This window comes from Peromyscus californicus, unplaced genomic scaffold (genome assembly GCF_007827085.1).
Source record: "Peromyscus californicus insignis strain IS unplaced genomic scaffold, ASM782708v3 Scaffold_21__1_contigs__length_65335640, whole genome shotgun sequence".
Lineage (NCBI taxonomy): Eukaryota > Metazoa > Chordata > Mammalia > Rodentia > Cricetidae > Peromyscus > Peromyscus californicus.
In genome coordinates this window covers 45,820,965-45,845,994 of record NW_026294514.1, presented here as the reverse complement: position 1 = coordinate 45,845,994, position 25,030 = coordinate 45,820,965, and the positions used below count along the sequence as shown (strand labels likewise).

Genomic DNA, 25,030 nt, shown 5'->3' with positions numbered 1-25,030 from the left:
CTTTTTTGTCTCTTTCAAGCCTACGTATCTTTTACACACATTGTAAGCTATTACATCTGAATCTGTCTTATTGTGAATCTATTGCCTTAAACTGCAGCAGCTGTGGCTGCTGGATCCACCCACCTCAGCTTCCCAACATGGCCATGGTTTACCGCCAGCTCTGGGAGCTATCGGGGGTCTATGCTTTTAGCCAAGCAGCGTGTAGCCCAGAAACCTCCCCTTTTGCTCTGCACCAGCAAAGGCTAAATCCACTATGCAGCTCAAAGTGCCACTTGCAAAGGCCTCATTCCCGCCATAGGCAGGTCGAGCACGCACGCTAGGAACCCACCAGTAGCTCAAACCAGCAGCTGCCGCTCATTTGAGAGAGACAATTAGGAACTGTTTTTAGCTCCGTTTTAGAATCTTTTCTCAGGTTTTTAGGTGGAAACTTTTGCCACCACGTTGGACGCCAAATGTAGATGTATCCAACCTTCCCATCAAACAATAAACACAGAACCAATGCAAAGAAGAAAGCCAAGAGGTCAGAGCCAAGAGCCAAAACCTTACCCTTCCTCCTGCAGTGGTCCTACCTCTCCGAACCAGAGCTACCCCTGTGTTAAAGTCTTTATATAGAGTTCCTGTCCTGCCTTCTCATTGGTTGTAAACCCAACCACATGACCGCCTCCTCACAGCCTGTCTGTATAGGCCTCCAGGTTTTCCATGATTGGTATTAAGATTAAAGGCATGTGTATCCAATAATGGCTGTATCCCTGAACACACAGAGACTTACCCAGCTCTGCCTACTAAGTGCTGGAATTACAAGCGTACGCTACCACTGCGCTGCTTTCCTATGGCTTGCTAATAGCTCTGACCCCCGGGCAACTTTATTTATTAACATACAAATAACATTTTAATACAAATAAAATATCACCATAAGCAGGTAAGAGAAAAATTATTGTGTAGGAATTTCTGTACTCATTTTCAATGTTGATCTCTTTAATAATATTCTGTCTGCATATGCAAATGTTGCCCTACTTATGTTTGCCTTGGGAGTGGACTACTTTTGTCATTCATTCATTCATTCATTCATTCATTCACTCATGCCCATGTTGCTGGGAAGTGAGCCCAGCCTTGCACCTTAAGCAGGTGCTCTAACAGAGTCACCTTCTTAGCCTTTGGTCTCCTTCAGGGTCTTTTTTCTTTCCTGATGACAGACTGTCAGAAGTAGTCCTGGGCCCTGAAATGCAGGAGGCCTCAAGCTGTGCTGATCTGTGTGAAAATGATGTGAGCAAGGCGGAGAGAAGAACTGGTTTTCTCACTCCTGTGCTGTAGGCATAGGAAGACCCAGTGGCCTTCGGGTTGACTGGGAATATTGCTACATGGTTTCTTGGCATGATCGGGGCTCCTGCTGAGAAAACCTGTCTTTGGGACTGCAACATACTGTTGACAGTACATTTTAAGGCAAGCTGTTGTTTCAGTTAAAGTAAGTTTAAAATGTGGATAAGAAATGAAAAACAGTTACACACGCACACACACACACGTATACTCACCTGTACTTTAATTTTGTTGTGTAGAATTTGTGATAACAATGTCATATTTGACCAGTTTTTCTGATTTGTTTTAATGGGTGATTTTTTTTGTACGTGTGTAGTTAGAATGCCAGTGATTGCTTTATAAGACAAATGTGAAATGATTATTCTTTGTCACCTTATATTAATGTTCATGACAGCATAACAGATTACTACAAACTTGACAGAGGACAGAAATTCCTGTCACTGTTGAGACATGTCCGCAGGGAATCTGTCCGTACTTCTCTCCTAGCTTCTGATAGCTCCTGGAATCCTTAGTTCTTTGGCTCCTGGACAGAACACACCAGTTTGTTTCTTCTTATTGCCTTACCAGCTTCTCTGTCTGTCATCATCTGAGGATGCTTGTCATTAGGTTAGGACTAAACCCGCATCATCTAGAATAGTCTCATCATAATATCTGTAACTCCCACCACCCTCAAAACGTAATGTCCCATCCAAAAGTTCCTGGTGGACATCTTTGTGGGGCACACCATCCAAGCCACCGTTGTTTGTGTCTATTCTTCTACTATCAAGAAAGAACTTAAAATGTGGGGCTGTTGGAAGAAAGATCCTCAACTTTGCTTAAAACTGGTTCTTCTACTTTGTCTTTGAGATACTTTATGATCATTTATCCCGGGAGCCCCAAAGGTCATGTGTGTAGACAGCTTACTTTTCTTTCTCTGAGAGAGAGTTTTTTTGTTTCTCACGCTCCTATGAGTACTTTCTATATACTCACGTATGACCTCAAGCTCACTCTCCTGCCTCAACTTCCTGAGTGCTGCACCTCTCCTGGCACCATCATACCTGCCTGGCACTTAGCAGCCTACCTTTAAACTCAGCCTCAATGCCAAATTTTCACTCTTAATTTTGTTTTTTGTGTGCTTTGTGTATTTTTTTTGACAACTCTAGCCTCTGTGTTTCCTGAACTCTTTTCCCCACCTTGGGTTTTCGAGACGGGCTTTCTCCGGGTAGTTTTGATGCATCCTGCATCTCGCTCTGTAGACCAGGCTGGCTTAAAACTCACAGAGATCTGCCTGGCTCTGCCTCCCGAGTGCTGGGATTAAAGGCATGCGCCACCACCATCTGGCATGTTTTCTGAACTCTTTATCCTCCATTATTCGGAAAGAAATTGTGTTTGCAGTTTGGTTCATAAATGCCCACTTCATTGCTCTGGTAATACAGTAAACAGTGGGATTTTAGACCCATAGTGTGTGTGTCTAAATTAATCCTAGTCCTGGCTTTGGCTGTAATTCAGGGGCGGACTGTAAACATATCAGAATTTCAGGCCTGAAGTATTATATTAAACCAATTTTGTTTAATGTATTTTTTTTCTAATCCTGCGTATGGGGAGTTGGACATAGGTCATTTTTGCATGCAATAATTGATATTTTCAACTGATGAAATTTTTCCTGTGTTTTGATTATGGCATCAGTAGAATGGTAGTTACACATATTCAGATAGGATTTGCCAATTATTGGATGCCCAGAGCATTACTAGTTCCTTTGTGTGTCATATTCGAACCCGACTGCAGTCTTGTTTGGCAATACTCTACCTTCCTAATAGTCACTACTAGTATGATTCCCAGATTACACACAAGAAAATCGGTGCAGAGAGAGGATGGGTAAAGTTATGTGGATTGGAAGTGGAAGTGGTAGGCTGAGAATTTGGACTTACCGACTTCTAAATCTTCTTTGTTAGTCATTCTTAATATAGTCTCTGTGTTAGATTATATAACTTAAATGATAGATAACTGTGTAGAATATCATGGCCCATGGACCAAACCTGACATATAGGTATGGCTACCAGTTGTGAAATGTTTTTACTATTTTGTATGTTTATAAAAATCAAAAGAAAACCATATGGTGACATGTAAAAATTATGTAACATTCAGGTTTCTGTGTCCCTAAAAGTTTAATGGAACCCATCCATCTCTATTTGCTTATATGGTACCTCTGTGCTGCGGTGCTCAGTAAGCCAGCTAAGGAGGCAGGTACTCAGTTGCAGAAGTAAGGAGTTGTGACAGCACATGTTCCCTGAGCCGAGCATCCTTCCTCTTCCTGGGAGTGTGCCAGCTCACTCAGTAGTGCTGCTGGTCATTAGTCATTTGGTCTTTGCATTGCTCTTATAACAAATGAGGAAACTTTCCTTTGGGGGCAATACATTTCTTTTTTGAAAAAGACATTTTAAATTGAGTTTTAGATTGTCTACAAGTCTTAGGTTATCACTCAAGGAATTGCAACAAAAGTTTTAGAAAATATTGAGGCTTGTGTGTGGAAGAAGACATCTGTACCCGACCCCGGGTGTCTTCCTTGTCACCTGCCTCCCTGCTACCTTGGTTGGTTTTGAACCCCTTGCCAGTTTTGCTAGGCTGGTTGGCCAGCACGGCTCCCGCCCTTCCTGTCTCTGCTTCCACCAGTTCAGAGTGTACAGACGCAAATGTCACACCTGGCTCTCATGTGAGTTCTGGGCAGCTGGAGTCACGGCCTCCTGCTTGTGTAGCAAGCGCTGTACCCAGTGAGCTCTCTGTCCAGATCTGACTTTCCTCTTTAGACTGGATAGTATTTATTACATTGTGGGTATACACGTTTTCCTTATCCACTCGTCCATTGTGAACACTTTGATTGACTCTTGGTATTTTGAATAGTGCTTCAGTGAACATGAGGGTACACCTTTGTAGTTGCTAATTGGAACTCTGTAATTGCGAGTGCACGTTCCAAGGAAGCACGCTGAGTTAGTTTTGTATGGATGTAATAGTCCCCTAAGTCAGGTAGTTACGAAAGAGTTCATCTACTTTTGTATCTGAGGTGTGCACAAGTTCCAGCTGTGCCATCAGGAGTTGTTGTGACTTGGTTTGGGAGCTCTCCCTTCGGTTGGGCTGATTTGATTCTTAGGTTTTCAGGCAGAAGGTAACACTGTCCCAGAGTGTGACCAGGTTCCTTACGGTGGCTGGGAGGGAGATGAGCATTCAGAGCTTGAGCAGGTTCTTGCTTCTTAAAGCCATCTCTGCAGCTCCCTGCTGCAGCTCAGTTTCCCTCCTTCATTCCCCTCCCACGTCCTCCCCGCCTCCTACCCACCCAACACCATGCCTTCTTTCTCTTTCTTTAGAAAACAAACAAGCAAACCAGAATTTAAAAAAAAAATAAGAAAAAGCATAAGAAACACATGTACAGAGACGTGTGTATGTATGCACACACAAACACTTCCCATAAAAACACAAACCTGGAAGCCATAATGTACAAGCAAAGGCCAATAAGATAAAAACAGTGCCCAAACAAAGCATTATGAAACAACCACAACAAAATCTACAAAAACACCAGTGAGTTCATTTTCTGTTGGCCGTCTACTGCTGAGCATGAGACCTGCCCTTCAGTATGGTTTATATGCCCAGTGAAACTCCATTGGAAAAAAACTTATTTTTTTCATTGCAAGCACTTGTCAGTTGGAAATAGCTTCTTGGTTGGGGATGGGAGTTGGCTTGAGTTCTTTCTAAACTACATCTCCTGGTTGGAAGTTATTAGCTGGCAATGGCAGAAAACAAAACAACACCAACAACCCACTACCTTTCCTTATTTAAAACTTACTATTTTTGTTTTCATTGTCTCAGGATTTTCTTTTATGTCTTCCTCTTTCTGATTCTGTTCTAATGAATAAAATCTTGACCGTGGCCTTGAAGTTCCAAATGTTCCCAGTCACCAGTGTTACACAGCAGGAGAGGCACTGAGTGGGTAAGAGGATTATTGGTGCCTGGGCTCTAGCAGAATACTAAACAGCAAATGCACCTGGGAGACATTGTGAGAAAACTGGAACCTTAAACCTTTTCAAAAATGAAACATGTGCTTAGTAGTCTTCCCAATGTCCTTGTGGAGCCTCTGCAGTGAACACAACACTGAGAAGGAGAACCTTCCTACCCCAAAAGCAATTAACAAAAGGGGAAAGACACAATAACAGAGACCAAAATTTATGAGATGTTTGGTCCTTTAGCTTTCCTATAAATGAAGGTTTTACTAAGTAACCATGCTGGCTTCCACCTCTTCATCCTGCTCCGGTGTCCCTAGTACTGGGATTACATGAGTATGCCTCTGTGCCCTGCTTGGCCTTTAGTCCTTTAAACTGTCAGTTGAGAAATATAGTCTATACCCTTGGCTATGTGTCCTCAAATGATATCCTCAAAATGAAGACTGTATTTGATAAGTTAATGCTTTTTAGTGTCTGCCTTCATGAAGACCCTGAGTATAATTCTTGTTTTGCTTCATACATAATGGGAGTGAACTGGTGACTGATGGATGACTTCTCTTTAAAAAATGCAAATATAATTGGATATGGAAAGCTACTGAGATTGCTGGTGATTCTTCTTAATAACAAAAATTGGGCAATGGGCTACGGAATAACAGCTTTTAACAGTCCCTCGGAGAGCTGAGCAAATGAAGAAACCTCTATGAGCCCGTTCAGGAAGCGGGAGTCCTTTAAAAGAGAAGGCAGGTCTTTGACTACTGCCATCCTTGTGGCGCTGTATGAGCAGATGGCTCCCAACGAGGTTCTGACAAACTTGTTAGGACAGTGTTTAGGCTCATGTGACAGATTAGAAGTAGAAGAGCCCAGCCCTCAGAGTGGGGCAACAGTATCTACTCAGTGCCCCCTCTTTCCCTCCCTACCTCTCCTCACCTCCTCTTTCCTTTCTTCTTTTCCTTCTCTGTCTTTTTTATCTTTGTTGTTTTTCTGTTGCTTTGATAAAACACCACCACCAAGGCAATAGAAGGAAGGACTTATTTGAACTTGGGAGCCTTGTAGCACATGGGGCTGTGACCCCTCACTCAGTGGGTACTTGAGTTTGAAAGATGTCTCCTTAGTGATGTGAATAAGGGACTGGTCATTGATTCAAACTAATATTGCAACTAATCCAGGTCCTGCTCAGTAACTATTCCTATATCTCTAGAAGTTTGACAGCAAGAGCAGTGAATAGATGTGCTCAGTAAATAGACAGCAGAGAACCTTGACAGCAGGTGTGACAGTAGTGACAGGAAGCTGAGGGCTCATGTCTTGAAGCATAAACGTGAAGCAGAGAGTGAACTAGAAACAGCCCAGGTCTTCTATATTCTCCAAGCCCACCTCTAGTGACATACTTCCTCCAGCAGGGCTGCACCTCCCCAGCCTCTGCAAACTGCGCCACCAGCTGGGGACCAAGTGTTCAGATGCCTAAGAGACTATGGTAGACATTTATCATTCTAACCTCCACACAGGGTAATGCTAGCTAACTGGCTGTACTATGTAAGGCAGGTAAAGCCACAAACTCATGGTGATACTCTTGCCTCAGCCTCATGTACTGAGATTACATGCATCAGCCACCATACCCACGCTGTCACTTCCTATTTAAGGGATTTGTTTCACTGTGTGACGAATGCGACCAGAGAAGGACACAGAGACAACCCAAATGGATTTCTCCCAACACTAAGAAGGTGAGGTGGTACAGGCAAGTGAGGGTGGTTTTTTTGTTGGTTTTTATGTTTCTCTGAGGCTGCTGGTCTCAAGCAGTGGAACTGAGCAGCTTGCATTTGCTACACGGGGAGCCTCAGTACCTTCCCCAAAGTTGCTTCTCTGCAATGAACTCTTAAGACTTTGTATCGAATGGGGCTGTGACCACTCGCTCACTGGGTACTTGAGTTTAAAAGATGTCTCCTTAGTGATGGGAATAAGGGACTGGTCATTGATTCAAACTAAAATCACAACTAATCCAGGTCCTGCTTAGTAACTATTACTATTTTTTTAGAAGTTTGACAGCAAGAACAGTAAACAGATGTGTTCTTTTTTCTAGGTAAATATTGAATTCAGACTCATTTTCTTTTATGCAAGTTTCCTGGCATATAACGCAAGAATATCTGACGTGCTAAAAAGACTTGTAGCTCATTATTTATAACATAGACAGACAAGAGATGACCCAGATAGTGAAATGACCAGATGGTGCGTTCAGTGTAGCTGTTACAAAAAGACCAAGGGATCCAATACAAAGGATGGACAATGGTGTAAAGAGATGGAGCATTTCAGCAGCAGTATGTTGCTATAAAAATAGCATTTCTGGAAAAGTACATTAGATGGGATTCATTAGATGAGCTGTTAATAATAGACCAGACACAGAAGGGAAGATGAGGGGGAGGAAGGCCTGCTGCCGGAGGCCTGGAACAGAGACTGGATCAGAAGGAGCGAGTGGAAAAGTAGAGCAGTGTTTGCCATCATCAGTTTAGACCAAATGGTCTAATGCTGGAGGTGAAGAAGGGAAAGAGGGGCAGTGAGGCCAGAGGACATCTCAGCTGTGAGCTGGTGTGTTCCAGTAGCTTCAGGCTGCAGCTTCACCTCTGTCTCTGTGTCTGTTCCTCACTTCCTCCCTCTCGCTCTCTCTCTCTCTCTCTCTCTCTCTCTCTCTCTCTCTCTCTCTCTCCCTCCCCCTCCCCCTCCTCCCTTCCTCCTTCTTTCCCTCCCTCCCTTCCTCTCTCCATCTCACCTTTCTTCCATCTCATTCTTCACTCTCTGTATGTAAGTATATGATTATACTCATATCATAGTCTATTATAAGAGGGAAGACAACCGTTATGTGTAAGGGAGAAATTGTATGTGTTATAGCTGACCTCTCACTGGAAACAATGAAAGTCAGAAGAGAGTGTGCTGTAAAAACCCATCTTAACATTGCAGTTTATTTAGTGAACTTATCTTATTCCTGTGTTGTTGTTTGTTTTTTGGTCTTTGGTCTTTTGGGGCACCTGCCACCCAGCCCCCAAATAAATCACACATGGAGACTTATTCTTAATTATAAATGCCAGCCTTAGCTTGGCTTGTTTCTTGCCACCTTTTCTTAACTTTAAATTTTGCCTCTGGACTTTCCTTTTCTTACTTCTGTATATCTTTTTTTCTCTTACTCCAGTGCTGGTTATGTAGCTGGGTGTCTGGGTGGCTGGCCCCTGAAGTCCTTCTCCTTCCTCTCTCATTCCTTCTTTTTTTCTCCCAGATTTCTTCTATATATCCTCTCTGCCTGCCAGCCCCGCCTATCCTTTCTCCTGCCTTGCTATTGGCCATTTAGATCTTTATTAGACCATTAGTTGTTTTAAACAGGCACAGTAACACAGCTTCATAGAGTTAAACAAATGCAATATAAACAAAAGTAACACCCTTTAAAATAATACTCTACCACATTCCTGTCATCAGGAAACAGAATGAGCATTGATGGGGATATGGAGACGTTGGAAGTTTGATATTCTCAGAGCAATATTACAGTGAATACACAGATCCCCAAAGGGATTACTTCCTCCTGATCCCGGCCTCAGTCCTCAGCCCCAACCCTTTTCTTGGTTCTTTTTCTTCGCAGATTTCTCTGACTCCTCACTCACTGGAATGATGGATTTTGATTTGTTAATGTTGGTGGAAAAACTAGTCTCCTGTTGAGTCATGAGACCTTAACACACTCTGTCTCCCCTCCTCTAGAGTGGTCAGCGGTTTTGTTTTGTTTGCTTACTTGTTTATTGGGCCGTGAGTGAACCCAGAATCTCATGCATGAGCTATATTCCCAGCCTTAGTCACTATGGAAAGTAGTTGCTCAAAAAGTTGAACAGGAGGGATGAGGATGCTGGAGGGATAGCTTAGTAGTTAAGAACATTCACTGGTCTTGAGTAGGACCTGGGTTTTGTTCCCAGTATCCACATGACAGTTCACAGCTGTTTCCAACTCAAGTTCAAGAAGAATTGATACCCCCTGCTGAGTTCTCCCAGGTCCTGCATGCATGTGGTGCAGGTAAACTCAGGCAGGTATACACATTCACATAAAAAAAAATAGTTTTGAAAGTTAAACATGGGATTGCAATTCCATTTCTAAGTATATACTTAAGAGAGTTGAACACTGATATTGAAACTAGTACATGTGCACACATGTTCCAAGCATTCACACTCACAAGTGAAAAGATGTGAACAGACCATACACCTCTTTACTTGGTAGTAAAGATAAAATAATAACCACTGATATCTATGCTCATTCACTATGGTCAGGCAAAGAGGAGACTGGCAGGACAAGAGGTTGGAAGCTATTGGGAAAACACATGTGCAACATCTGCAGGAATTTCCATGTGGTGATCTTTAATTTAAAACTTTTATTTCAACCAGGCAGTAGTGGCGCACACCTTTAATCCCAGCACTGAGGAGGCAGAGGCAGGTGGATCTCTGTGAGTGCAAGACCAGCCTGGTCTACAGAGTGAATTCCAGGACAGCCAAGGCTACACAGAGAAAACCTGTCTTGAACCACCCCCCTAAACTTATTTCATTTTTTTTCTTTAATTCTTTTTGGTGAGGTTATTCTAACCTGATGGGAACAATTTCTTAAATGGCTAATGCTAGAGAGTAGGTGAAGTTGATAAAGTACTTGATTGCACATGTGGGATTTACACAACATGGCTACTCGAGTATTCTGTGTTCCTCAGTTCATTGTTTCTGTAAGGAAAGTAGAAGAACTGACTGCTTTATTATGCCCCTTCATTGTTTTCAAAACAAAAGCTTGGTTATATGAGTCTAGACAAGTTAATTCATAATAATTACATTTTTTTCAAAAAGCAAAACCACACAGAACGAAGTCCCTCAGCACTGCTGTGGCACCAGGGAGGTGTTCCTCAAGAGGCGGGTGGCAATGCACCTCACACTTCTGGGTCATTTCCAGATAGTGTCTTGGGGGAAGGAGGAGTGACTATGCCAAGCACAGATGAAGTTTCTGTGATACTACCAGAGCAAGAGCAACCCTCATCCCAACTGTGGACTCTGAGTGACAGTGCTGTGTCCCTCTGGGCTAAGTCAGTTGATGTGGGGAGTCCGCATGTGGAAAAAGAGCAATATGGTCATCTGTTTCTACCTTACTGTGATGATGATGATGATGATGATGATGATGATGATGATGATGATTGGGGATTTTGGCTACACATTTAGGGAAATGCTGTAGCGCTTGAACTGTATCTGGGTGTTAAATAGGAGGGGAGCTTGTTACAGCCACCTTCTTCGCTCTGATTTACCCAGGGGCATCATCTTGTGCAGCTGGCATAGACTTAAGAAAGCAAGAAAAATGATGTAACATTTTACAGCTTAGCTCTCAGCGCCCCGAGCACTGTTATTTTACAATGGTGTCTTTTTAAAATCATCAGACTTTCCCTTTATACATTTGTGGCTTAATTTAGTTTTCAGGGTATAAAGATACTTGACTTTAGCAAGTGGGCTGTGTTTTCTTTTAATAAGTGTCCTTAATATGCAAACATCGGAGGAGAACACAGCATTCTCAACTTGGTGACTGGGCATGAGTCCTCAGCACCTTCAGTTAGAACCAAATCATCCTGAATCTCTCTTAATATTTAAGGTCTAAACTCTGTTGAAACAAAAATCATCTATTCTTCGTTCTTCCAAGAAAAATCAACATCTGCAAAAGATTGAGTTTTGTATAAGTGCAGTCCTTTTAAAAAGTGATGCGCTGATATTAACAGTATTTCCTATACATTACATAGTCATTGTCAGCATTGACTTTCTCAGGCAATCTTCCTTGCAACATCTCTGCAAATTTCATGGCTGCTTTGCTTAAGAAGTGTATAAGATATTTGGCTCTCAGCCTGTCGTTCTGAGAATAGCTGTCTTCATCTTTTTCTCCATTCTTCAGGCTCCAGGTTTGACTGTTCCTCTAGGGCAGGCTGTTTCTTCAAAGAATGTCATGAGATTGAGCTTGTTTACAGAAGTCCGTCTGCAGGAAATAACATTGGATTATTAAAACATTGTTTTAATGATTCATTATGGATAAAAATGTGTTCCCATAGCCATTTTGAAAGTTGACTCCTCCCCCGTACCTGTGTGAGGGCCTCTGGCCATGGAATAGGACTGGCCTTTGTGGGCAGTAACTGTGGCTGCCGATGTTCTTGCACATTATCGGAACCTGTGCAGTGCAGGAGGGAGGGAGTCTTGGTAGCAGGGTCTTTTCTAGTCCAGAGCCTTCCCTCCAACTGCTGGGGAGGCTGAGAACAGACTAGTCATGTGGACAGATGTCCAGTCTTAGTCCCTTCCGGTGGAGGAGCCTTTTCTTTCCCACCATAGCATGTCCTTGAGGGCCTTGCTTGGAGAAGTGCTGGGTGCTTTTAGTGAGGTTGTCATCACTCTGAAGCAGCAAGGTGTCCATTGGAGCCGCCTCTGCTCTCAGCAGATCCTCATTCCGGCCACAGGCAGCACTCCTGCTACAGAGCTTGAGTCACGGTGGAGAGTTGGTTGAAACCCAGGAAGTTACGACTAAGCTTTAGGAAGTTTAGGTATTGTTTCCTGTACTGGCTGAAGATATCAGTAATGGGTGATAGCAGGTACATTTAGAATTAATATGAAGTAGTCTAGTTTCATATGTATGTGAATGCAGATGTATAGATGCAGTTAGGCATGGTGTCGATGGTGATTGATTTAGAAGGTAACCTCTAGTTTTAATTTTTAAGAGTAACCATTCAATTCTTTGACATAAAGTCACAGTGAAACGTGTGGATGGATGGGTGGGGCGTGTCTTATCAAGATCTGATTTAATTTATTTATTTAATTTCACACTATTAAAAACTATCTTAAATGGGATGGGAAACTCATTGTGCATGTGGAACTTGGCTGTCCAGGTTGTTTTTCTCATCAGAATCTTCATAAGATGAGGTGCTTTTTCGTACTCTCCTGTTTTCCTCCACTGCCTCCCTCCACTGGGAGGAGCTGTCACTTTGCCAGATGATCTGTTCCCTGTGTCTTCTGTGGAGCAAACTCTGTTTCTTGTCCTCACTTGAGGTGGATGAATGAACACACCACTACCCCCTGCAGCAGCGTGGTGCATGCCTGCACCGTATCTACTGGAAATGAAGAGAGTTTTCCATCTTTATTTTCTTTTAAATAGCCATTTAATTCTTGCCTATAGAAATCAGCTGTCAATAAATTCAGGACAGTCTGCAGTGTTATTAGGTAGACTGTAATTTAAAGCTGATATTGAGTCTTACATAGACAGGGCTTGGCAAATGAATTTGGTGTTTTGCTCCTAGAAATCTGGGCACCAAGTAAGCGGAAGCTGGCTGGGATATTTTGTGAGTCCTATTTGCATTTTGATTACTCATCCTTAAATGGTCAGGTGGGGTTCCTGTGACTATTGATGTGTTTTCAGATCAGTCTATGTAAATAGTGCCTTTAACCAATTGTCCCTTGTACCTTGTCAGGAAAGTGGGTCTTGAAGTCCATTTCGTCTCACAGCTGTACTTACTTACCAGATAATTTTAACCTGTGATGTGATTCTAATATTACCCTCTTGAGGAAATGTTCAAGAGTTTTAATGAAGGGTTTCCTTTTCTAGGGTGGGATGCCCAAAGCCTAACTGGGCATCCCAGTTTACCACATGAATACATACAGTTATTTCACATATAGAGAATGCTTCTTTCTATACTTAAAATTCTCCCCTGATTTTTTTTAACTTTATTCGAGAAAAATTAGAGTTTTGAGTTCTGCTGTCTCTGTGTAGTTTTCAGTTGTGTCTTCTAATACTCTCACACGGCAAGAACTCTTCCTCTGGTATGCGAGTGAAGAGCACTGCCCAGAGGGAGAGCGCACAGGCGCAGGAGAAGTGCCTGCTGCCTTCCTGTGACGCTGTCGTCGCCATACAGTGACCTTAGCACTTCCATGACATCTTTCTGTCAGTGGCTGCAGCAACAAGGTGCCTTCTCCAGCTGCTCAGAGCAGCTCCAGAAAGGAAGAGGAGAAAAGGCGAGTTTCTCTGGAGAGTAGCAGACCAGCCGCCGTAGGGTTCCCCAGAACGTATGCTCTGTGCTGTCCTGCACGCAACATGCCTGCTGGACTTCCCAGTAGTCTGTCTGCCTTATGTCCTGGCCATAGTTCCTTTTTGAAATCTGATTTACTTCTGCAGACATCTGAAGCATCAGAAATAGATTTAAAAGCCAACAACAAAACATTTGCATACAGACCATTTGAGGATGAGGAAGACAGATATGCGTTGTCAAAGGTCGCTAGATTCTTGTGTTTCAATGCTTTTTCGCTCAGGCCTTCTAGCATGATTTTTATTCTTGTCTTTTAAATCTCTATCTCATGGTTGGGTTAAAGCTATAGAACAACTCCTCACATTCCCAAGAGGATCATCATTTGTGCTGTAGGAGTGATGTGTTTCTCTAAAAGTACATTATATTAAATATGTGTATGCTCAAAGTACCAACTTCTGCTCCCTTGTAGGTCTAAGCAAGGTTTGTATTTTTTTTTCAGTCTTATACATCAAATTGTTGTACAAATAGTGATTTACATGGAATCCTAAGTTATTACAGAGTACTGTTGAAAAAGGAGAAATTACCTGTTCTATTAGAAGATTATACTAAGTTGTTTCCAGTGATTAATATTCATGTTCATAGACTAGTTAGAACTATTTCCCTGCTGCTCTTAGAAAAAGTAAAAACAGTGTTAGTGTGCAGGGGAGAGGGACACACTGAGGTTCAGAAACTAATAGTGGGTTCTGGAACAGACAGGGAGGGAGGAAGAACTAACACTGAGCTTCCTGCTGGGAGGAAATGGTAGAGATACAGCCAGTCCTCTGTTCTCTGCCTGCTACTGGCCAGCAGCTGGAACATGACTCGGTTCTGGACTACAGGCCAGCTCTTCCACACAGACCCATGCACTCTTCCCAACCCTTCTTCTCTGTATTTTCTTCTCCTTTGAAGTCTTGTTTTCTATACTCACTCTCCATTCATTTGCAGTGGTCAAGTGGACCTGAAGATTGGAAAATTGACAAGGTTGTGTTTACTCTGTTGTGATGTGTGATATTCAGAAATACACCTGGAGAGAGAAGTGCAGATCGACTGGCTTCTGAGAGTGTCCTGCCCACCCCTACAGCTGGTTCCCTGGCCTCCCTTCCTTTGGTCACCGCCTTCATGACCATGATGATCAATGAGGCCTTGGGAGACTTGGCTCACACAGGATTCATGATTTTGTGATTCATACGGCTCTTTTCCTAAATCAAGACATTTATTGAGGGACCAGAAGAGCAGAATGCTATAAATTTATATGCATTGGTTATGCCAGGAAGTTTATATTTGACAGTTAGAAAACTGAGCTATGAACAAATACCTAAATATTAAAATGTAAACACTCAATGGTTTGCTGCTGGTGATGGCTGCTTCTTATTCCTTCTAGGAGCGAAAGGAGAGACTATCCAAATTTGAATCTATTCGTCATTCAATTGCTGGAATAATTAGGTCTCCAAAATCGGCCCTGGGCTCATCAACAGTAAGTAGGATTAACTTTGTGCTCCTCCAGTGATCACTGTCTCTCTTCTTTCAGGGTGTTGTATGTTTATGCTCACAAACAACAAAATCAGAGCAGATTCAACTTTCTCTGTGCATTGGACTCTGTTTACATTTGAATATAGTAGACCCCCAAGTACAATTTTTATTACAAGGATGGAAATCGCTTTTTTGCAATGGACCTTCCTTATTGTCTGTGGACACTGGATGCTGGAAATTGGGTACTGTTGAACCATTTCTACAAGCATTTTCTATACATAGTCCACTGTCATAGTTTACTATGCATAGTAAGATACTAGCTATAGGAAATATTTGTAAAGGCAGAAGAATTCCCACAGCATAGTGTGATCAAGGCTGTGTGAAGGCTTTTTCAAAATATACCTCTAACTTCTAATGAAGATGTGGGATGATGTGAGGCCATGCTGGGATGTACTAACTGAATTGCCGTGGTAAACATGGGTAAAAGGAACCAGCATGGTAGAGATTTCTTGTGCTGCGTGTATATAATTATGGGGCTTTTCCTGTGTTTGAGACCTCACTAGAGGAATAGAATAAACACTATGTCTAGGGCAACGACACTTTTATAATCGCTGTTACTGTGTGTGGGTTCTTCAAATGTGTTAGTTGTGAAGAACATTTGATAATAAAAGTAATCTGTTTGATAGATTAATCATTGAAATTTCAGTTTGGTGTGTCTTGGTGGAGCATTAGAGTTCTGTCTTTAACATGTTTGTTTGAGCAAGAACTGTCCTGAACAAGCACTTGGAGTGTGCTCTAGTGTTACCTGCTGTCTGCCCTCTCTCTCCGCTCAAGCACGAGGCTGACTCAGCTCTTGAGTTTGAATGTGAATGTGGTTGTTGCACCATAAGCCTGGGAGTCTAAAGGGAATAGGTATTTAGAGACTACTTAGTCAGAATTTAAAATGTTTTGATTATGTTAAATGTTTTTTCTTATACAGGAAAGCCCTTGCCACATTAGCACATGGTTTGTTTTCTTGTGGTGGACTGAATAGAACATAAAATTCATGTTTTTATATGTACACCAAGAGGTTTCAGAGTTTTCACTGTGTTGTGCAACCATAATTACCACAGGATGCCAGAATGGTTTAGTCCCCCGAAACAGTACTCCACACCTATTAGAAGATAGCCTCAGTCCCCACTGGCCTCATCTCCTGAAACCTCACATCCTTGTGACTGTGCCTCTTGCAGGGCCTTTCCCATGCACAGAGTCATAGCAATAGGCTTTTTAGGTTTAGTTTCATTCTATTACTATAATATTTTTAAGGTTCATTCATGTTGTACCATGTGGCAATCTTCAATTCTTTTTAAGACTGATTACTATTTCATTGCTTAGATTTATATAGTTTGTCTCTTCATCATCTGATAAAATCATAGTTTTGTCATCATATGATAAACTCTACTTTGGGGCTTGTATGAAGAATGTTACCATGGAAATTTTTCATTTTTCTGTGAATATGAGTTAATTTTTCTTTGCTATATACCTAACAGTAGAATTACTGAGGCATATAGGAATTCTAAATTTAATTTTTTAAGAGTCTGTTTTCCACATTGGTGGCAATATTTGCATTTCTAATAACAATGTATGTCTGAAAGTTACTGTTTCCTCACAAAATTAACAATGCTTGCTGTTTTCCTGGTTTTGTTATATTTTATTGTTTTGTTTTAATTGCAGGCATCTAGTGACTGTGGTTTGTCATTGTCCTTTTTATTTGATATTTTTTATTTAAAAATTTTTATTTTTATTTTTATTTAATGTGCATTAGTGTTTAGCCTGCATGTATAGCTGTATGAGGGTATGGGGTCCCTTAGAACTGGAGTTAAAGATAGCTGCTATGTGGGTGGTGGGAATTGAACCTGGGTCCTGTGGAAAAGCAGTGAGTGTTCTTAACTGATGAGCCATCTCTCCAGCCTCTCGCTTTTTAAATAATTTATTTATTTTTATTTTATATGAATTGGTGTTTTGCCTTCATTTATGTTTGTGTGAGCATGTCAAATCCCCTGGAACTGGAGTGACAGACCGTTGTGAGCTGCCATGTGGGTGCTGGGAATTGAACTGGGTCCTCTGGAAGAGCAGCCAGTGCTCTTAACCTCTGAGCCATCTCTCCAGCCACTTGAATTTTTCTAATGACTAATTAGTATTTTTCATGTGCTAATTGGCTGTTTATGTATTCTTTAGAGATGATTATATTTAACAGTCTTTGCATGCTTAAAATTTTTTGTCTGCTTTTTTGACAGTCTGCAGATTGAACCCAGGTTTGCATGTATGCATGCTAAACACGCTATCAGTGAACTGTACCCTCAGCTGTAAGCTTGGATTTTTTAGATGTTGAGTTGCATGAGTTTTAAGTTGTTTTGGGGAAACAGGTTCCTTTATCATATATGTAGTATACGAATGTTTTTTCTTAGCCTATCAGTTTGCCGTTTTTTCTTGATAGCGTCACACGGTTTTTAATTTTGATGAACACTTTTTCCTTTTTGTGACGTTGATGTCATACGTGGAAAGCACTGCCCATATGAGATGATGCTGGCAAATGCTCACCTCTGTCTCCTTCCCAGACCCTCACATATGCCTTAAGACATGGAGTTGCTTTTCTGTGTGGAGTCGGGTAGAGGTCTGAATTCATTTTTCTCCTTTTGAAAGCATATTTGTTTAAAATATTTAGAAATCAGCAATTATGAATCACTGTTTCTTTATTTAAAAATTTTAAAGGTTGGGCTGGAGAGATGGCTCAGTGGTTAAGAGCACTGACTGCTTTCCCAGAGGACCCAGGTTCAATTCCCAGGACCCACATAACAGCTCACAGCTGTCCGTAACTCTAATTCCAGGGGATCCGACACCCTCATATAGACATACATGCAGGCAAAAACACTAACACACACAAAAATAAAAAAAAAACTAAAAAAAAAAAAAATTGGGGGCTGGAGAGATGGCTCAGTGGTTAAGAGCATTGGCAGCTCTTCCAAAGGTCCTGAGGTCAATTCCCAGCAACCACATGGTGGCTCACAGCCACCTATAATGGGATCTGATGCCCTCTTCTGGCATGCAGGTGTACATGCAGATAAGTCTTAATAAATTATATAAAAAGGAAAACTTAGGAGGCTAGGGATGTAGTTCAGTCACACACTGCCTCCATGGGCTCAGTCAGAGTGTAAAGCTGGCATGCACCGCCCAACACCGTCCTCAGTCTTTAGCACTGCATAGAAGAGGAAGGGTGGTGTGCATGCTTGTAACCACAGCACTTGGGAGGTGGAGGCTATTCTTGACTTAGTGAGTTCCAGGCCTGCCTGGGCTGAATGAAGCTGTCTCAAACAAAACAAAACAAATGTACAGAACATTAGGAATCGTGGTGGTGGTGCTGTGATCTTAAACAATATTCAGGCTCTGAAAAATGGGTATAAGAGGCTACAAATGTCAGTCCCTCCTAGGTTTAGTGGGAAGTAGTTTAAAAAAAAAAAAATTTTAAAGGTTTTTTTTTTGGGGGGGAGGAGGTGGGGGATAGGTTTCAAGATAGGATCTCTCTGTGTAATAGCCCTGGGTGTTTTTAAAGTTTAATTTTAAAGTTTAAATTTAAAAAATTTAATTTTAGATAAAATAAAGCAAATATATATAGGGAATGATTAAATTACTCATAATAGTGCTTTTAACTGTCATAGCTATTAGTCTTCATGTTTTTAACTGAATGATTAAATTATGAATATGCCTTTAAGAGGGTCCAGTGGGACTTTTGGGTCTTGGTGGAAGGAAAGACACGAGGTGAAAATGAGCTGAGATGAACTAGGATCTAACTGTATATTGTGTCTGACATGTCAGATAGTACTATCTGTTGTGCTGAGGGTCACATTATCACATCTTTTTTTTTTTCCTCCTGGAGCTGAGGACCGAACCCAGGGCCTTGCACTTGCTACTGAGCTGAATCCCCAACCCCAACATTTTAACATCTTATATCATCTCCCAGAAGGTGCTTTTTTCAGCATATGAAGGGGGCCAAGTAGCACATCATTCATATCCCAGAGCCTGGGACCAGCTCCACACCCAGTATCTTCCCCATCTTCACAAGGCTGTCATTTTGCACTGAGAACTGTTTGTCAGACCCTGCTTCTGAAGCCAAAGACAGAGGTGTTGGGCAGTGTTAGCAGCATTTCCTCCAGCCTCCTGGCAATCATAATGCTTCATTTGAGTTGGAAAGCTTTCAGATCATACTGAAATTACTGAGACTTATTCCAACCATATCAGGCATATTGCCCTTTCTCCGAGGCTTCTTTTATATAGAATTGGTCAAATGCATGACTGAGCAATCCCCTTGTTCCATGTTATAGCCACTTGAGAACTGGTATTATTCTTTTGGTCTATATAATGTCCCTCTAATTATAGGACTCTTTGAAAAAATATTATTTAAAATCAGATTCTTCCACGTGTTGGTTCCAATTACTGTTACTTAATCCAAAACGTTGTTTAAAGAGCAAAAGGTTTAAATTAGTCTACCCTGTTTCTTTAAAACTCATTTACTGTATTGACATGGGTATTATTTTAATTTTAAGAACCTTTGAGCTGGGCATGATTCCAGCACTTGGGAGGCAGAGCCAGGTGAATCTCTTGAGTTTGAGGCCAGCCTGGTCTACAAAGCAAATGTCAGGACAGCCAGGACTATTACACAGAGAAACCCTGTCTTGAGGGGGTGAGAGGGAACCTTTGAATTAGAATTTGAACATACAATAAATGTGCTTATTTTTATATACAATCATTTGTTTTTATTTTTCTTGAAAGCTATATTATAGCTGTTTCAGGGGTTTATCAGTTATGATATCAGTATTATGATATGTGCCTCCCACCATCAAAATTGAGGAGTGTTAATTGCTCTCATGTACTTTTCAGTGTTCATCTTTGTATCTAGAAGACTAATCTTGTTATTCCCATAACAAGACAAAATTAAATATTATACATTCTAAACACCAGTTGTCTTCTATTATTCTTAAGGTCTTAATTTCCTTTTTTCAGTTTTAAAGTGTTAGAAAGTAACAAGGAAATATAAACTTTTTTATTATTATTATAGCCATATGCTAATTTCTTCCACACGGTCACATTCGGGAACATCAAAGTTATTCTCTGAGTTGCAAGTTTTGAATTACTTGTATTATACATAATTTTCAAGAAGGGCTTATTGGGGTTAATTTTGTACAGTTTTTATTGTCTGAAACCCAATCTGTTCTTTCATGTATAAGTTCAAATGTTTAAAATAAGAAACAGGCCGGGCAGTGGTGGCGCACGCCTTTAATCACAGCACTCGGGAGGAAGAGCCAGGCGGATCTCTGTGAGTTCGAGGCCAGCCTGGACTACCAAGTGAGTTCCAGGAAAGGCGCAAAGCTACACAGAGAAACCCTGTCTCGAAAAACCAAAAAAAAAAAAAAAAAAAAAAAAAAAAAAAAAGAAACAGATCTTGTCACACTTCCTGTATTCTACACTGAAGTATGCCTACAAGGTGATTATTGCACTGATCTTCTTACATTTTCAGTTGAAATGTGTGATAAGAAATTGCCAGTGACTACTGGTGAAAACTTGCTGTCATTGATAGTGGGGCATATTTTATAAATAAAATATATTTGTTTTCTAAACACAAAATACAAAGTACAAAACAGTTATTCTCTCAAGATGATCACCCCCCCAACATATTTCATCTTCAAATCTACCAATAACTCCTTCCATGTTAGTTGAACCTTGTATTTCAAACCCCTTTCAGAGTTGCTAGGTTCTTCAGACTCTTCCAGTTCTAAGTGCATGCCAGTTTTGATGGGCAGCTGGCTGACTAGGGAGAGAGAACAGACTTGGGTATCCTTGCTTCTGCCGCCGTTCTGTCAGGAAGACCCTTAGAGAATGACATAATGTGGATTCCTCGTCTTTGGGTACTTCTGCTGTTGGAAAGACTGAGCAACAGGTTCCTACTACAGCAAAAAACAAAGTTGGATTTGCCATATTTTTATATGTTGTGATAAATATGGGAAACAAATATCCACTTTTCCTGATTACCTTCCTTAAAAATTACCAGCTCTTGATATCAGTTCACGAAGAGCTTTGGGCAGCTTTCACACTCACTTTTAAATGTAGTATCCTTTACTTGATTACTGGTGGTTGATTTGTTATATATTATTATTTTCATTGTTGCTAGCACTAAAAGAAATAAAAGCTTGCTATACTTATGAAAAATTGCCATAAAAATTGTCGTATCATATACATATTTTTAAAATTTAGGTGACATAAATGGAAGAACAATCATCAAAGTGTACAGCATGCTTGAGGCCTATTTGGGACATTTTCTTTTTATAGCAATAAGATGAGTTTTGGGTAATAGCATGTTGGAGTTTTAGACCTCTTCAGTGGGACAGATTAATGAAGCCTATCTTCAGAATTAGTTTTCACTTACTACCTACTTATTAGCCTATAATATTAGCCTATAAATCCTCATATTTGTATGTTTGCCTTTTATTTATCTTCTTAGTCAGCTTTCCTTTTCTTGGACAAAGTGCATGAGATAAATGACTATGAGGAGGAAAGGCTAATTTGGGCTCCTTGGTGGAAGTACGTACTCAGCTCTTTCCAGCCATGAAGGAATGTGTGTGTGGGGTTCTTTCCAAGGACATGCTACCATACTCCAAAATACATACATGCTACCATACCCCAGCAGTACAGGGCAGTTTAGTTCTTGTGGATGAATAGAACACAACAGAACTTCCTTGTGAACATAACGTGTCTGATTTCATCTACCCCTAATTTCAGGATTTTCAGGGCAGTGTGGCTAGCTCTTGCTTATTTCCACTCTTTGGTTTGAGCGTGTGTTCTCCTAAAACAGTAGACGACTTGCTTTCCTTTCTGTTTCATAGCTTGTAGTCATCCCCACATGTGTTGCTTTCCCACACTGCTCTTTTGTTTTTTTTTGGATGCTCTTTCACCCGGGGCTCTGTCGGCCATAGCTTTGCAAAACCAAGCCCAGCCCTGTGACAGAGCAATGGCTTAGCAGAGGTGAGGTAGAGGAGTGAGTGAGAAGAGCTTAGCCAGGCAGCTCCAGGCGGAAGCCGAGACCCATCCCTACCTCCTGTTAGGTACAGTGCACAGTCTGAGTGGTCTAGAGTTAATTAATTCAATGAATGAAACATGTTTAATGTGTTTGTGACAAATTTCTCTGAAAATGCTTTTTATATTCCCTCTGGTTGATGAATATTATTACATAGATTTATTTTATGATAAGGGCAATAAGAATAGGACTGTTAACCTTAAATGGTAAAGTTCCTGTGCATGATAGAAAGTATTGAAAGCTATGTATTTGTGCTAAACCTCAGCCCCAGTACTCCAGGGGATATTTTCTTTAATAATTGTGAAAATATCAGATTCATCATTTGATTTTTAATTGGCCGATGAAGGCAGAGCATATGTAAGAAGTATTTTTACTTGCAGTGAATTTTATTAGGACAAAATAAGATTTTATTTTTCTAACTTGGTTTTTAAAACTTTTGTGCAGCTCTCTGACGTGACCTCTATGAGTGAGAAGCCCCTGGCGGAGCATGACTGGTACCATGGCGCAATCCCCAGGATAGAGGCCCAAGAGCTACTGAGGCAGCAAGGAGACTTCTTGGTGCGAGAGAGCCATGGGAAACCCGGTGAATATGTCCTTTCTGTGTACTCAGATGGACAGAGGAGACACTTCATCATACAGTTTGTCGATGTATGTTCCCAGGCTAGTTCATATGTGATTATTGATGGAGTCCATTTTGGTATGCTTGAAGTGTAATGGTGGATGGTTGATAAGAAATGCTTGACACACAATAAGTTTAACAGTTGAATTTTTCAGCCGGGTGGTGGTGGTGCATTTATTCATGACATTCAGAATGCTGCTAAACATAGAGTGCATAAGAAGTAAACATCTTAATCCCAGCACTCAGGAGACAGAGGCAGGAGGATCTCTGTGAGTTTGAGGCCAGCCTGGGCTACAGAGTGAGTTCCAGGAAAGGCTCCAAAGCTACACAGAGAAACCCTGTCTCAAAAAACAAAAAACCAAACAAAACAAAAAACCAAACAAACAAAAAAATAAACAATTGAATTTTTCCTCAGTTCCATAAATATGATGCTCCAAAACGGATTAAAATAATATCATATTTAAAAATCAATAGCATTACATTTAAATGTAAATATCTAAAATGTTGAAATTGAGTATTAACATATTTTAAATTAAAACAAAAGTAATGTAAATGCTGTGTGTTTTCTTCCTGTAGTAAAACTTAAGATTATGAGATGTGTACTTTTGAAGGCACCTCTTTAACTAGTTTCAAACTGTCATCTATTTTATTGACTAGTGTGAATGAAATTCTTCAATTCAGTGTGGTGAATTTATGATTCAATATTATTGATCTTTTTCTTTTTTTTTCTATAATACCTATTGGTATTAATAAGCAATAAATAGAAAATGATAAAGAAATATGAACAGCATATTCACATTATTTATCCTAAGGCTAATTTATTTTTTGAGATTTGGAATTGTTAAGCTGCTTTCTTTTAAAACGTTGTTTATGATCATTGTGTGATGTGGAGGGGGGAGGGCACACATGCATGAAGGTCAGATGACAACTCTCAGATGTTATTTCTCTCCTTCTCCCTCTGCATGGGTTGTGGGGAATCAAACTCAGGTCTCCAAGTATTGCAAACCACTCCCTGTTAATATTGTCTTTATTAAGCACTAAAGGGCTGAATAGTAATTTTGACATTTTTGCTTTTACTGATTGAGAAATTTATAGTGGCAATTTCTTTGGCAGATGGAAGAATTGTTGCCTGCTTTTCTTATTTTCACTCCAGTATTTCAAATGGCTTTCACTTGAAAATGCCTGTCCACAGGATTTAAGTTTCTGTTGAGGCACAAGAGTAATATTAATTACCTTACAGAAAGATTAAGCCATGATCAGAAGCAGAATCTATAGGATTTTAGGGATTTAGTAACTTGTATACATATCAGTTTGAACTTAGGGTTGACTGAACCATGCCATTTAGATTAATAGGCAATGATAAATTCAAAATAAAATGATACATATTTTAAAATAAAACTTTGGTGAAAAGTTTTCCTATAATGGCATTGTTTATTCTCTTATTCATTCATTCAGGAAATATTTATTCAGTATTATGTGAGGCCTAAACATATGAGTTAGCAACAACAAAAAATTAGAGGTGATACTTAGCATGGGAAATTTAGTAGGTAGATAAATACATAAAAGAGATACTAATAAATCGTAAAGGAAAGATAGACTGTAACATAATAAGAGCAGAATTCAGTACCCAGCATTTGTTAGTGACCAGATAATCTAACTAGAAAATCAACAAAAGGAACAAAGGAGTCAGCAATGGACCTAAGACATTTTTAGAGCATTGCATCTAGCAGCAATCTTTTAAGCATTCTTCTCAGCTGCACACTGAGCATTTTCCAGAACAAACTATATGTTGGGCTACAAAAAAAATAGCAACTAAAAAAATCAAAATGTCTTTTCTGACCACTGTGGAATAAATCTAGAAATCAACAATAGGTAAAACCCTGGAAACAGCATTAGATACATGAAAATCAAATACTCTTGAAGAAACAAATCACTGAAAACATTAAATGAGAAATATAAGATTCATGAGGTAAATAGAAATGGAAATACATTACACTAAAACTTATAGACTATGACAAACACCATTCTCAAAGGAAAACCCTAGCAACCAGAGCCAACATTCAAAAAGTAATAGCAAGAATTCAGCTGGAGACCTTGGGGTGCTTCCTAAGGAACTAGAAAAAGAAGAACCAAATCAGTAGAAGGCAATGTTACACGTCAGAGCAGGGGTACGTGAAATACTTGAGAAATACAAAAAGACAAATGTAGTGTGGTGGCTTTTGGAAAGGATAAACTTAATAAGCCTTTAACTAAATGAAGAGCAACACTCAGTATCAGAGATGAGGGTAAGACATTGCAGCTGACACCACCAGAGAACAACGGATCATTCGAAAGGCCTGGGAACAAGTCTAACAACATGTGGAAAGTACCAGAGGGCTGGTGAGATCGCTCAGCTGCTCAAGGCACTTGCCACCAAGCCTTGGGACTCACATGCTGGAAAGAGAACTGACTCCTGGAAATTGCCCTCTGCCTCACAC

At 40.5% G+C, this 25,030-nt stretch overlaps 1 protein-coding gene across 3 annotated transcripts in view; it reads left to right on the top strand.

Moving 5' to 3' along the window:
* Fer (FER tyrosine kinase) overlaps window positions 1-25,030 on the top strand; it is a 346,826-nt gene that overhangs the window by 128,753 nt on the left and 193,043 nt on the right. For all 3 annotated transcript variants that reach the window (XM_052750228.1, XM_052750229.1, XM_052750230.1), the window contains 2 exons: window positions 14,741-14,833; window positions 22,379-22,582. In XM_052750228.1, the coding sequence (XP_052606188.1) occupies window positions 14,741-14,833; window positions 22,379-22,582 (297 nt within the window). The remainder of the gene's footprint in view (window positions 1-14,740; window positions 14,834-22,378; window positions 22,583-25,030) is intronic.